The 16026-nt window shown below is 35.6% G+C and overlaps 1 protein-coding gene across 1 annotated transcript in view; it reads right to left on the reverse strand.

The window, feature by feature from the left end:
* Positions 1-1315: 1315 nt before the first annotated feature.
* The window catches only part of GABRA1 (gamma-aminobutyric acid type A receptor subunit alpha1), a 58352-nt gene continuing 43641 nt past the window's right edge, over positions 1316-16026 (reverse strand). The window contains exons 8-10 of the mRNA XM_040239466.1: positions 13163-13315; positions 8006-8208; positions 1316-4186 (exon numbers count right to left, since the gene is read on the reverse strand). Coding sequence (XP_040095400.1) covers positions 3875-4186; positions 8006-8208; positions 13163-13315 — 668 coding nt within the window. The 3' untranslated portion in view covers positions 1316-3874. The remainder of the gene's footprint in view (positions 4187-8005; positions 8209-13162; positions 13316-16026) is intronic.

Consider the following 16026-nt stretch of genomic DNA (forward strand, 5'->3'; position numbering starts at 1 on the left):
TATTAAGCCCCAAGGCCACTGTCTTGTAGGGCAGGGACACTTCAATTCCTCTTATATTTCCAGTTTCACCTTAGACATTATTAGTTCCTATAGATTCAATGAACTAACCTTATGAAGAGTGGCAAGATACCCCTGTTATGTGTTTCATGGCATCCTTTACTTTTCTTATAATATTTTTATTATTATTTTTGCCTAATTCTTTGTTTTCTTCCCCTATCATAGCTTTTATTTCCTTTAGGATAAAGAACGTGAGATATTTATCTCTACATCCCTATCAACTAGCACAGTACTTAACACTGCTAAGTGTTAAGACTCAGCAAATGTTAGTAGAATTTAGTTAAATTAACATTCAGAGTTAATTTATTTGAATAAATCATGTCTGTAAGGTAATCACATCAGCTGACTGTTCTTGTTGGTCACAAGAGTGGGATGGATATTAGAAAACTCGAACAGAAGGTCTTAATGAACAGGTATAATTAAATTCAAACAGATGGTCAGTCATAATGCCAAGTCCATTCTTATTTTGATTCCTTAGATAATTATTATGGTGAACCTTGACATGGATGTAGTTTTATAGCCAAAATAATCATCATTCACTACATTCGTTTTTACTAGGGCCAAGAAATCAATGAATGTGATTGTTCACCTAGTTTACATGGGCAACTTTATTTGGCTTGAATAAGTCATTTCGTTGAACTATTCTAAAGTATTACTTTTGCTAAGTCCTGAATCATGTTTTAAGAAGATACATGTTCTATATAAAAAGAGACACAGAAAGATTTTGCCTCACGTGATCTTGTCTGTAGGAATCAGGTGCAGTTTTATGCCTATTGTTGAAATGATTTCTCCATTGCTATTCAAGTGATTGTATTTTGTACTTTAACTTTTTGCTTATAGAAACATTAAGGGACATAACAGCTCTGGAGGAGCTTTTAAAACTATAATGCTCAGATTCTTCCCTAAAACTATTAAACCAGTCTCCCAGGAGTAGGTCAGAAGACAAATCTATTGTATTAACAATAGATATGAACAAACTACTATTGATTCAGTATGTTGATTCTTTTCTATTTGTGTTTTATAAATTTTGAGTCTTGGTGCTACTGGTGACAGCAGATATTAGGTTTTTAAGAATTTCTCTTTCTGAAAGTGATTCATTTAAAATCATAGTTTAGGATCATACCGTTGACACCTCTTCAAAAATCTTCTGAGTAGCCTAGATTCATGTTAGCACTTGGCACTTTTAGGTGCTCCTACTTGAAAATGTTTTAAAACAGGGTAATGGTACTGATAATAAGGAAAGAGAGAGAGTCAAGCATTCCATTTTGTTATTGAATAATGTTAACTTTATTATTATAATAGAATACAGTATGACATAAAATTAAGAGCTTTTGCTAAACTCTGTAAAGCAATACATGCATCTGCCATAAACAACCTCGATTCATGTTAGGTTTTATTGCCACTTCACTGCACTAAGGTGCAATAAACATTCAGTGTCATCTTTTAAAATTTTTTCCTGGGAGTTAACAGGAACTGTCCTCTATAAGAGTGTATCTTTATTTTCAAGGAAGACTTAACTAGTGTTACATGGTTTAGCAAAGCACTGTAGAAAAGCTACATAGAATCATTTGTCTTTGATAAATTGTGCAATCAATTTATACAATAGAATACTGTCCATACATACTAACGAACTAAAAAACGATAGAAATGCAGTCATTGCATAGCATAAAGCAGACTAATAAGAAATATACACATCTAATGAGCAAAATACAGACCAAATGTTAGCCATGAGGAGTATGGAAGATAAAATACTCTTAATAACACTTAGATTAATGCCAAAAAAAAAAGAGAAAAACCAAGATTAACAGCAACACAGAAATTAGAGCCATATTTTACTTTATTTTCTATACATGATATCTACACATGATACCAAAGAATGAAATATCCTTGGTTAAGCCTTTATTGGCCAAGCTCATTGAATTTAGGCAGGACCAAATCAAACAATAAAGCACATTTAAAAATACCAGAGTTTGTTTAGGAAAACACAAACTGTATTTTCCTGCATCACTGGATAGCAGCTTTTTGAGACAAACATTGCTCAAAACTTGGGTATGGATCCCAACTGTCTTATTTGGTAATTATGACGACAGGTTTATGTCATAGTATTCTAAATGTGGTTAGCCCATGACCTGTGGATTCTGGATGCTAATTTTAAATATCTCTGAAATTCCGTCAGACAAAAGGAGACTTCAAAAATACCTTCTTCATAAATATTTATCTCTAAAATATCTGGGAAGTAATGAAAGAGACTAGAATTTTGGGAGTATGAATGGACCTCTTGTCATTAAAGCCCTTACGTAGTATGCCTACAAATATATTGCTACAGTATAAATGAAATGTAATATTACTCAATAAAAGCTAGTTCCTGTACATTCTTTCATGTATTTTTATATTTAATGCTACATATGGTACAACACTTATTGAAATAGTTGGTATCAGCAAAGATAGCAGTAATATACAGTTGATTTTCTAGCTCCCACTAGTGCTTTTCCATTTTCTTTCTATATTATAAGAGCCTAAAATAGGGAAAAGTGGGATGACTAGAGTGGATAACAACTGATTCACTACTGTACATGAGACAACAGTTTGAATTACAAGCTTTCCCTACATAAGTAGATTTTATATCCACATATTGTAAATTCCATCTGATTCCTTCAGACTGTTCTGGTCTTAAATGCAGGCTCTAAAAGTATTTCCATAGCATTTAACAACATTCTAACAGCTAAGAGCGGTGAGTCCTACACAATATTTTAAGAACACAACTTTTAAAAAAGTAAAAAAATGTACAATCTCATGCTGCATATTTACATATACAATTTATATATTCTATATTTATTAGTCATAAATTTCAATCTAAAGCTTTTAATGTACTGTTATATAAAATAATACATTCAACAATTCTAGAGCTTGCAAAATATTTTTGCCCCTCTAAAAACATCTTCAGAATGAAAATCAAATGATTACTGGATGCATGTGTTATCTGGATATAGAGGGTGGAAAATAAATCTTTTAAAATTGTTCTATCTAAATTTATTATTATTAATTTTTTTAGTTTTATTGAGTGTATATATCTGTTAGAATGATTCTTCAGTCTACTGGTAAAAGCTCAGATGACAGTAAAGCAGCCTATTTAAAGCATTTGTCTCCATTGGATTAAATGTGCTCTTACTGTGAGACACTGCGCCTTTGCCTATGCAATTTCCATAAATTTTAAAATAGCATTTAACAACAAAATAATGCCCTAGGTATTTCTTAAAAGAGAAAGAATGGGGATCTTGAGCTTTGGAAACAAACTGTTAAAGCTATACATAGGTTTAAAATACAAAACAGAAATGTGAGAAACACATCATCATCTGTGCAATAAAGACATAGATTTTTTAAAATGTTTCTTCATTAAACGTTATATTATTTTAAACACCTTCACATAAAAATATTTTGACATATACAGTATCTTTTTTTTTCTAGAATATTTGGAAATATATATCTACAAATGACCTGGAGTTAAGTTGGATTTTTCTTCTACTTTTCCTCCTATCTTTGGATCTACTTCCCCCTCCTTTTCTCTCTCTTCCCTTCTGTCTCCTGTCATGATTTTGCTCTCTGGCTCCCTCTCTCAGAATCCTGTCTCTCAGCTGTATGCTCTGTTCTGCTCTGGACGGCCAGACAGGGGTCTGTTGTTCTTAAATGAATTATGGAAATAAGGAAACCTTCAAATTCTCTAAGACAGAGGCAATAAAGCAGATGGGAATTACCACGTTGAGAACAGAAAGCAATTCCCAGTGCAAAGGACTGAGCAACAGAATATGAAAGACAGGACCTATTGATGGGGGGTGGGGGCTTTTAGCTGAGGCTCTCTGTTTAAGTATGTTGCCCAATAGACCAAGTTAAAGATTCCAAATAACAGCGGGAAGGCTATTCTTGACAGTCGGTCAATTTTGCTGACACTGTTAAAGGTTTTCTTCGGTTCTGGTGGTTTTGTTTCCGGCTTGACTTCTTTTGGTTCTATGGTTGCACTTTTAGCAATGGTGGCTAAGCCGGGGTCACCCCTGGCCAGATTAGGGGTGTAGCTGGTTGCTGTTGGAGCATAAGTGTTGTTTTTCTTAATAAGAGGGTCCTTCACTTTCTTTGGCTGTAAAGTAAAGAGTTAAAGTATTTTGTTTAGTAAATTGTGGGAAGCAAGTTTATAAGTTCTTGAGCAAAGTGACCTTTACTTTAGAACTCAAACACGTGCTTTATTCAACATCTAAGGAATGGAATTTATGATGGCATTTTGGGAATAAATGTAAAACGCAGACACAAAGGTCTAATTGTAAAATTGACAAGTGACCTGGTGGGACATTTGGTCCAAAATGTCTATAAGACAGTTGGTCTGTAAGACATTTGGTTTACATCAATGGTCCTTGCAATTTGGTCCTATCCAAAATGTCTATGAGCATACTGGATCCATGACAAATGGTTTTGGACAGGACCAAATATCAAAGTCCTTTGTTGTTGTTGTTCAGTTGCTAAATTGTGTCCAACTCTTTGCGACCCCATGAACTGCAGCATGCCAGGCTTCCCTGTTGTTCACTATCTCCTAGAGTTTGCTCAAACTCATGTCCATTGAGTCAGTGATGCCATCCAACCATCTCATCCTCTGTCACCCCTTTCTCCTCCTGCCTCCAATCTTTTCCAACATCAGGGTCTTTTTCCAATGAGTCATCTCTTCACATCAGGTGGTCAAAGTATTGGAGCTTCAGCATCAGTCCTCCCAATGAATATTCGGCGTTGGTTTCCATGGACCAAATGTCTTATGGACATTTTGGACAGCACCTAATGTCTACTAAACCATGATGACTATAGATAACAATACTGTATCATATACTTTAATATTGCTGAGACTAAATCTTAAATGTTTTCATCACAAAAAGGACTTTGTGACCAGTTAGAGATGGTAGCTAATACTATGGTGGTACCCAATTCATGATATATAATATATCTAATTAATTACATTGTACACTTTAAACTCACACAATGCTATGTGTCAATTATCTTTCAATAAGGCTAGGGAAAAATGCAGACAAATATCTTACAGGCTTTCCAATCAAAAAATGGGTCTATATCCCCACTTATTACATCTAGACGTGTGACTCTGGCAGAGTGATGCTCTGCCAGCTTAAGTCCCTATCGCCAGGAAGCTTGGCAACCTTACTCTTTACTCTCTGGAAGCATGCCACAGAAACATGAAGCCTGGATTAGACATTAAGGGACCAAAGACTATGTTCAGTGAGAGATCCAGCCAGCATGAGGCCCCATACATGGGAGAAAAGGCCATTGTAGATTTTCTTGCCCTGGTGCCGGAACGACGTCCGTGAGCCTACATTCGACTAAAAGGAATAACCTCAGGTTTTTGCCAGCCCCAAATGCTTGGTTATTGTTTTAGGTCACTAAATTTTGGGGCAGTTTGTTTTGCAGTGATAAAAAATTGATGAGCCAATTAATTTTTGCTCCTTCTCTTCAGGCTTCCAGTGCACAAATGACAAAGCAGGCTCAGTCAGGATATCCTGGATTCGATTTTTGCTCAATGTTACCTGCTCACTAATGTTATCTGTGTGGTAATTGATAACTGCAGCTTTTCTTAGTTTCTGTCATATAGACACTTCTCAAAAATAAAGTAGGTCATTGTTCAGAGCTATATGGTCTGATATAGTTGCATATTCTTTAAGAAGTTAGTATTTAATTTAGCAGTTAACCGTATGAGGGTGGATCTTAAGAAGGCCACTATATATTCACTTGAAAATGTGATGCCCTATTGGGATTTTCTTTTTATTTTCAAGTTATACCATGTCAGAGATCAAAACTTTAACTCTCCTGAAAACACTTATCTAGTTACAGAAAAAGAAATGTATCCTCTCTGAATGTCAGAGTGAGATCTGGATTGTTTTAAGCAAATCAAACTGGCAAAGCCCTGTGGAAGATTTTTACAGAGACAAAAATACATTATAGAAAATATTCTCTTTCTTAATAAGATGCCAGATATGGGCATAAATGTATATTTATGTATATGTAGATGTCTATGTACATATGACTATATCTATATCTATATATGTACATTGAATAATGTGACCTGTAGATTGATAGAGATTGAAATATTTTATTTGAGACAGCACTTAAAGACTAGTACACAGTCAGAAAGAAATCTAAACTCCATTATGAGATCACCAGTACCTCAACCCAAATTATATGCTTTCCAGATCAAGTTCAGTTCATCTAACAATTCATTAACAACTGCAACTGACAAGCTACAATCAGAAAGACACTGGCTTCTTGCAGCATGCAAAGAAAGGATTAGGATAGAAAAGCAACTTTTCCCAATGTTTGCATTTCATTTTTCAGCTGCATATCACTAATGTTTGTGTATCATTAATTCTGAAGAACTTTCATAGAGTGTACCAGTAATTCTAAGATGTGGATTTTAAAAATGTCCACAGCTATGATTTGGGGTGATGTCTCACAATTTGTAGTGTCTTATGATCACACATCTTCAGGTTCAGTGCTTTCCTTTGGGGTTGCCCTTCTGTTCTAGGACAAATGGAGGCCATCAGTGGCTAAAGTATTGGACAAAAACTCTGTCTCCACTCCCTCACTTCTCTCTCCATCTGGTAAGTGCAGTTTCTTTTGTCTTGTTTCCTCTCTGCTGATCCTGAGACAAGATTCTTGGTTTGGAAATTCAGATATGTTTTTTATAGTAAGTGAGGATGTGTCAAGGCAAGGTGAATTTTGAGGACCTGGATCTGGTCCATTTGGTTGGTATAGCATACCCGTACAGAACTTCCTTTGCTTTGAATTGTGTAGGAGATCACTGGAGTATTCAATAGATCCACCTGTGGCTGAATGGTAAATCTCAAAGAGTTTTTACTTGGCAGCATATTTTCTTTCTTATGTACACATAAATTAGTGGTGCATCTTAGAATCAGTAACACTATAGGTTCTATTAAATGCAGTAGATGTTTCTACAAAGGAGCCTCTTTTCTAGTATATTCATGGAGCTGTGGGAAAAACATCATTAAATGAATTTCTTTACTGTAGACCCTCTCAGACTCTCTAATATACTGTGACTGTGACAGTATTCAGAATTTTTCAAGTATATTTGACAACATAACTGTATTTTTAGACCAATTTGGGACACTAGTACTCTTCATTTGCTGTAGAGAAATTCCTCCTAGATTGCTTCTAGATGTCTTAGAACCTCTGGGACTCTGACTTTGCCTTTCTTTCCACCACCCCAAGACTTTCTTGCCTTTTGACATATTTTTCAAACCCCAGAATTAGAAATATCCTCCCCACCTGTGCTTTAAAAGTCACTCCAAAATATGTTCTGAGAAGAACAGTGATATTCTTGACTTGATAATTTTTTACAATGAAGAAATTTTGTGAATTCTGTGTTGTGATTCTTAAAGCAAACCTCTCTTTTGTAAAAAGAAAATATGTTTCCTGACCTTTACTTTAGTGAAAATTAGAGATAATGCATTTTGTAAGCTCAATTCAGTTGAGTCATTAAAGTAATAACATTTAGGACCAAAGTTATTAGGTTCAGAAAACACCCAAAAAACTATGATTTTCAAGTCACAAAAATTATAATGGCATAATTGCTCCCAATATCAAGTTTGGTAAAACTGTTCTCACATTAATGGGGACCAGAGGAAACCATACTTGAATAGAAATGTTTACCTTTGTGTTTCTCCTTTATTTCCTTCCCTTGACTCTACACACCTATCCACAGAAACAACCTCCTTCCTTAGCAGTGAGGAAATTCTCACAGCACTTAATCATTTATGACATAAGAAAAAAAAAAATCTCCTTTACCCTCTCTCTGCATCCTTCAGCCATTCCCCCAAGCTCACCCATTACATCTTACAGGTTTAAAAAGACATAATGGTAATATCACAGGAGATATGAAAGCATTTACCTTTTCTGGAACCACACTTTTCCCATCCCATGCATAACCTCTCTTGGTGAAATAGTTTACTGTGGCAAACTCGATCAGAGCTGAGAATACAAAGGCATAGCACACTGCAATAAACCAGTCCATAGCAGTTGCATAAGCCACCTTAGGGAGGGAATTTCTGGCACTGATACTCAAAGTTGTCATGGTGAGCACAGTTGTGACTCCTGCAAAGAAAGAAAGTGAATTTTTAGGTTCATACTACAAACTTTCATCACTGAAGTCACCCTACTTGTGTAAAATGAAACACAGACAGAGTGTGTTTTCAAGTTCATCCCGTTTGGTTTGGGATGGATGAGTTTTAATTTAATTCCAATGTAGTTTGTGGTTCATGGTATGGCAGTACTGAAGGGCAGTTCTTGGAGGGATAAACTGCTCTGCTATTGAGAAGCTATTAATAAGATAGTGAGCTCCCTTAAATAGACATCTTGAACACAGTGCCCTGGCTAGGAAAGGAAATAATATTCCTTCACTGTCTCCAACTCTAGGAAAAAGAAAGCAGAGATTGTCACTGTCCAGAATCCATAAGTAATCACTGAATCCTCAGCTCTGTTTAATATTCTACAGATAGTGAAGGACAGGGAAGCCTGGCGGGCTGCAGTCCATGGGGTCGCAAAGGGTCAGACACTATTGAGTGACTGAACAATCCTTGAATATATAAACCATAAAACCAATAACTTTTTGATAATTGATCATTGACAGATAACTAAATTATCATAGGATAATGTTTTGTTATGTTATTAATTCTTTGTCTTTTATACTATTTTTTCCTGATTCTTGTAATAGCTACTCTTTTGAAACAATTACTGAAATAAGTCTCAGGTGACTTGCTTGAGGTCACATAGCTCAGAAATGGCAAAACCAACTTTGAATGCATTCATCTGATTCAAATGTCCAAAGTCTTCCTCTTCCTGCTAATGCTGCTATATATCTTCCCTAATCTATGAATCTATCCCAACTGATTAAAAATCACCTCTTTTCCAAGCAGTTTTCAAGTCAGTTGCTTTCAGTTTGCTTGTGTGCTGTCGCTTCAGTCCTGTCCGACTCTTTGTGACCCTGTGACTTGTAGCCCACCAGACTCCTCTATTAGACTTTTCAGGCAAGCATGCTGGAGTGGGTTGCCACGCCCTCCTCCTGGGGATCTTCCCAACCCAGGGATCAAACCCATGTCTGCTGCATCTCCTCCCTGCAGGCAGATTCTTTTACCACTGAGCCCAGTTATAGGAGTTTGTATTGAAGGATGACATTCAATAATATCCATTTAACAAGTTAATATTTTCAACCTACTATATGTGATGCAATCTATGAGTTAGAATACTGTAAGTCTCCTTTTAAGCCATTTGAAAATGTATGAAAAAAAAATCACAGGAACCCGATAACTTAGACTGCATGGTGTGGAAAAAATCTTAACCTCTTCCAGTAGCTAGTCCCTCACTATTTATTAACTGTATAGCCTTGAGCAAGTGAGTTAGCTCCTAAGGACCTCAGTTTCCATAACTGTAAATGTGGTGACTTACACTTCATTCCCTTGGTTGGTGTATATTATTGTTGAAATTCTAAGAAAAGAAAACACATTCCTTTTTACACATTCATAAGATTAGAGGAATAAATATAATAATATGTGAAAGCATTTTAAAGATAAGTCAGTTATTGCCACAGAAGATATTGTCATCCCATCTGTCTAAAACTCATACCTATGATTCCTCTTTTGATTAATTTTAGAGAATCAGTAGGGTCACGCAGCTGGTAGGCAGCTAATTTTTCTAAGGCAGTTTAAACCATCCAGTATTCCCAGTTTTCCATGAATTTCAAGGTAATTTATCTTTGCAGCTCTATTAGGAAGTGATAGGGTTAAGAACACTGAGATTTTCAGTAAGTCATATTTTTGATACACGGTCACAGTTGTAGGGAATAGACTTACTATGAGCTTTGGAGGTGTTGCAGGACATTTTGGGGCATTATCTATATTACATAATTCCTTCAACAACTGGTTGAAGGAATATTAGCTCGGAAAAAGCCCCCAAATTTACATATTTACTTGAGCAAAGAGCAAAGTAATTAAATGTCAGTATTTGGGGAACAGAGAAACCCAGTTTCAAGCCCCAGCTCTGTAATTGCTGAGTGACCTTGGGAAGACTGTCTCACAAGTCTGAACTTCTGGAGTTTTTTTATAATTATTCCCTTGTAATTTAATTTGAATAAGTCTAACTCAGAGGGCTATTGTGAGTATTTAATAAAATAATGTAATAAAGTATTGAGCCTGATACTTACTAAGGGCAAAGTTAATAACTTATTATTGACAGCTTCACTCCTTTTGTATAAATCCCTGCTAAAATGAATTCCATTTTTTTTTTTGAATTTTGGTTTATGTGGACAGTCAACTGCTAAAAGTAATTTGGGAATAGAAGTTCTTAAACAAAATGTATCCATAAATTAAAAACAGTTAAGAATAGCATAAAGAGAGGCATGCTGTGTGTGTATGTGTGTGTGTATTTTGTCGTCTTACAATTCGAGCTATAGAGAAAGGGAAAAAAATTAAAATGTGTTGAGCATCTATTAAGTTCCAAGTATTGAGGCTGGCAATATGCAAATTTTATTTTATTTTTCTCACCTAATCTTTTAAATGGCACTGTTTTATTTTAATTATACTCTCATTTTATAAGTAACCAACACTTAAAAGACAAGATTGAACCAAAAACGTGGGTGTATCTGGAATCAAAATCTCATGACCACACTATCTTCAAATAAGAAAGAGCAGGGAAGGTCAAGAAGATGATGTTTTAAGATATAAAATGGCTTCAGCTTTGTTGCATTCTGGATGCCATTTAATAAACTGAGCAAGGTATAACTTTTGCTTTCTTTTTCCTTTTGATATTTTTTCTTCAAGTACCTGAGACCCTCTCAGTCATCCCCCACAACTCAGAGGAATGTGCTGAGTATAAACTAAAAAGAATAAAGACGTGTATTAAATAAGTTTTAAAACACTAAAGGTCTTGGAAAACTGCATTTGTGATTTTATTGAGCTTAAAACATTAGAAATATATAACTTGATACAAAGAAATACTTGCCACGGTTGTATTTACAGATATGTAGTTATGTTCACCAAAAGGGCATGAGTTGGTTAGGCGAGCAGACTGTTGAAACTATTAAGAGCAAGATTTTTGACTTATAAAACATTCCGAAGTGCTTTATAGGATTTCCAAAAAGGAAGAATAGGATTTGTTGGGGACAGAGGGGGCGGAAAGTGAGCCTTTAAAAAAACCATTTTTACTATAGTGCTGGGCTCATTCTATAAAAATAAAGAAAATATCTCATTGGTTCTAATTAAAACATTCAAATGAATAAAGGGCTCAAACTACTTATATATATATATAAGTAGTTATATATATATACACATATATATATATAAGTGAGCATCTGACAAGAGTTCAATCTTCAGTTCTAATAAGTGGCTTAAACACTAGTTAATATTTACAAATTGTGGTAAGGGAAAAAAAGAGTTTTAAATTAACTAATCTTCTGCCTGGTGGCTGGAATCATTTTGGGTCTTGATTTAGCTGGGCTTTTAGACTGATGTCACAGCAAAGATTTGGTGGTTTCCAACCCGGAAGCAACTTGTCCAGATTCTTTTCTGGGCCCCCGTAGCAGAGTCTTTCTTTTTTTCCTGGGATAAAGCCATGATGCCATAGGGGTCTTTGCACAAGAAAAATCCTCAGTTTAGAATGTAAGCATCTGAAGCCTTTTGTTTTGTAGTAAAGGGTTATAAACATAGCGTGTGCCTATTATATATTTGAATGAACCTTGGAATGAACCTTGATATTTCTGGAATGAACCTTGATAATTGTAACTTTCACCAATTGAATATGTGGTTGTTGTTTCCAAATGAATTATGCTGCCGACAACAACCCCATTCTTAGCCTTGTCATGGAACAGCTAGTACATGGGGAGTGGACCTCATCATCATCAAGTGCACAGGCTTTAAAGCTAAGAGGCTGGATCTTATTCCAGAGTCCTTCACCTCATAGTTTCTGACCTCAGGCAAGTTATTGGGTTGGCCAAAAAGTTCATTCAGGCTTTATGACCATTTTGGCCAACCCAGTACTTAATATCTTGTTTCTTAGTTTTCCTGCCTAAAACACAGGGGTAATATTACAGAGAATTTTTCTAGTATTAAATAAGAGAATAGAGAGTTATATCATAGAACAGAGCATGATATAAAAACACTCAATAAGTATTCTGCAAGATTTTATTGCTATTCAAATTTTGAACTCCCAAATTCATGAGAGGAGTGGGTAATGTTATGGTGACAGCTACATTAGAGCAGAGTAGGCCCTCATAGTAGATTTCAAAAAAAAGTCAATGACTAAATGAGTGAATGAATCATCAAGTTTTTGTTAATGAAATCTTGTGTTTATTATTCTTAAAAGTATACTTAAGACAGTGTCCTATAATACAGGCAGGAGCTCTTTATATGAAACACACACTTCTAAAACAATGAATTAGGCATGAGTTTTCCTATTAGTAAAAAGTTATTACCCTTTAAATAATTTTCCATTAGATTGACAACTCAAAATATACAATGCATTTATATATTTTCATAGAAAAAAACATTTGTAACTCTTCAGAAGTGCACACATTAGTAAAAATGAGATATTCCTGTACTGGTATAATGGTCATCACTAAGTTATTTCTATATAAAGAATCCCTGCTTTCATATATTAAGGAAGTAGTTCTGCTGATATTTTTCTTAGATTCTCAAAAGATATATGGACACTTGATTATGTATTCTAAATGTATGCTTTAGGTATAAGTGTTCCTATGTGTACATTTTAATCTATTACGAAGCAGATTATGGCTGCTTCATTACGTTTCTCTTTTAAAACAGCAAGTCAAGTGTTCATTAATCCCATCAATTAACATGAACTAAAACAGCTTGCTATTTTAAAAAAGAATTTTTTACAATCATGTCATAATGAAAATGATAATACCTTGAACCTTTCTCTTGTATTAACTCCAGACTTAGTGTATAATTATTTTTTTCATTCTATCTGCAATGTCATAGGCATGATACAAATTGCCCTTGCAAGTGGCCCTTGTGTGTGTGTCTTGACTGGCGCTTACCAAAGACCGTCCTCGCTGGCACAGACTCTCTGTTGAGCCAGAATGAGACTTGGGAGAGAATAACTGTCATTATGCACGGCAGGTATGTTTGGATAACAAAATATCCAATCTTTCTCTTCAGGTGGAAATGAGTGGTCATAACAACATACTCTCCTAGAAGGTAAAACAAACAATAAGATGAGCAATTTGACCTTGAAAAGACATCTCTCAGTTTTCCTGTCAGTAGCAAGAACCTGGAGGTTAGACATAGCCTTTTCCCACATAACATCTGGTTCCTGGAGAGAAAAGCTGTTATCCAGGAAAGAAAAAAGACATTTGCCAAACACACCGGGCTTCCCTGGTGGTCCAATGGTTAAGGCTTAGCCTTCTACTGCAGGATTTGTGGGTTCAATCCCTGGTCAGAGATTCTACATGCCTGGAGGTCAAAAAACCAAAATGTAAAACAGAAGCAATATTGTAATGAATTCAGTAAGAATTTTAACAATGGTCCACATAAAAAAAATAATAATAAATCTTAATTTTAAAAAAATTCTAGTTTAAAAATAAAACACACCAAAAAGGCACTGAGGATGAGACTGAGGTGCCTGAGGTCTCATTGATATTATGTCATAATCCTGGTGACTGATACACTGAAGAGACAAATCTGAGCGTATATTTACAGATTGGCACTTGTAACCTTGAGGGCAATGAATTAGATCCTGATGACACACACCAATGCATCAGAAGACACCAGATCCTCAGTATGTCCACTGCACGAGAGTCAGGGTGTCTAATGAAGGAGCTGTGGTGTTCAAGTCGGGGGAGCTGAATTCCAGCTCCAGCTTTCTGTCCTTAGCTGTCTGACCTTGAATTTGGCTTAGTACGACCTCTGAAATGAGGACTGTGGACAGAATTCTCAAAATTTGTTTAAGGAATATCTTCACCAGAATCACCTGGCAAGGTTTTTGAAACATGCAATTCTTCAGGTCCCACCTAAATACACAAATCATCCTTTAGAGTGGGGGCAGGAAAATCCAGATTTGTCACTAGCTTTTGAACTTGTCCCGATTCTCAGGCCAGTCTGGGAAACAACTGGGCCAGCTAGGCATCTCCATCATCTTTATATATGACAAAGTCTGATTTGATTAGAGGCCCAAAGAAATGAACACACAACTCAAATTGTAGGAGGTGCTTTTTTCTAAGTTGATGCTATAGTTTCTTAATTACAAATCTTTGAAGTTTTTAGTTTTATTCACTCTGAATATATACTCAGTAGGAGAGAACTAGGTATATTCTTACTAAGAAAACATTTCTTTGGTATTCACATCTTTCTATCCCCCCCGCTTCACGTCAACTCAAAACTTTTCTCTCTTCATCCTATGATTTATGTCTCAGCTCATGACCAGCTTCAGCTGCTATAATTCGGTTAAAACTGCTCATGATCTCTTAGTATCCATAACTGAGCACCTCAATCTGAAAGGACATCTCAGTCTTCAAGTCCACTACCAGCTTCTCTGTAGCATTAAAAATTGAGCAGTGCTGAATGTGCCTGCCATCCTGATAGTACTCTCTCGAGTCACATTCTCCTTTTCTCTCTCATTTTCCATTTCTTTTGCTAACTCACTGGTTATTTCTGCCACAGAGTATTGAGTTCCTCCTGTCTCTCTGGCACTGGTCTTCATCTTTCTGCAAAGCAAATGCAGAAGCTCCTGGTATAGTTCTGTCTTCAGCTGTCATTTCCATCTTTTTCTTAACTCTAATAAGAACTTTTCTTTCTCACCCCTGCTCCTAAAGTCATTTTGATCCAGATGGCTGTGGGAATCTACATCTCTAAGTGACATTGCTTTCAAAATCACTGCATTTCCAAATATCTACTAGATAACTCATAGATAGTGATTTTTCATTGCTATCACAAACTAAATATGTTCAAAAGTGATATTGTTTAAACCTTTCCATAAAAAATAATGACTAGCATATAGCAGGGCTTCTTTTCCACTGAGCATCCATTTCTAAATTCATGGCACACTCATCTGTCTATCCACTCAGTCTAAAAACCTGGAATTAATCCTTGTGTGTTAAGTAAGGCTTCCAAAAGAGAGAGAAACAAATCAGTTGATCATCACAATTTTAATTTCACCTGTGCAGTATCTCTCAGTCTATCTCTTATTTCAAAGTCAAGACTTATCTGTTTAGAGATTTACAGTGTAAATCTACAGTAATCTGTGAACTGTCTTGTTGGTTTCCAGTTGTGTCCTAACTCCAATTTTCCCTAAGTTTTGGGGTCAGAATGATCATTTTAAAGTATATATAAATAACTTAAAATATTGTAATGGATTCCCATTATCTACATCAGTGTTTCTCAACCTCAGCTCTTTTCAAAACATTTCAGAAGAGATAACTATATATTGTGGGCACTGTCTTGTGTAAAGTAGGACATTTAGTCACATACCTTGCCTCTTAGCCCCTAAATGCCATTAGAATTCTCTCTCCCATCAATGTGACAATCAGTGTCTCCAGTGTTACAAACTAACAAGCAACTCCCTAACCAGTATTCAAGACGCTCCACATCCTAGTATTCAAGACGCTCCACATCCTAACTCTGATAGCATTTCAGTATTCCATCTTGTGTTTCACCACACGTTTTTATCTCTCCGTATTTTGACCTGAAAAAAATCTCATTTTGACCTCTTCTATAGCTGAATATTTTGTTTATCTATGGGTGGGGATTCAGTCCATAGTAGAATAGGAAGAAAGTTACTGTAGAAGAGAGTTTGTTAGCTTTGGAAGCAAATGAATTTGGGTTCAAAACCCAGATATACTACTTTTCTGTTGTGTAGCCTTAAACTCTCTGATCCTCAATTTCTCTGTTTATAAGACAGTGATAA

The sequence above is a fragment of the Oryx dammah genome, unplaced genomic scaffold (assembly GCF_014754425.2).
Source record: "Oryx dammah isolate SB20612 unplaced genomic scaffold, SCBI_Odam_1.1 HiC_scaffold_5, whole genome shotgun sequence".
In the NCBI taxonomy this organism is placed as follows: Eukaryota; Metazoa; Chordata; class Mammalia; order Artiodactyla; family Bovidae; genus Oryx; species Oryx dammah.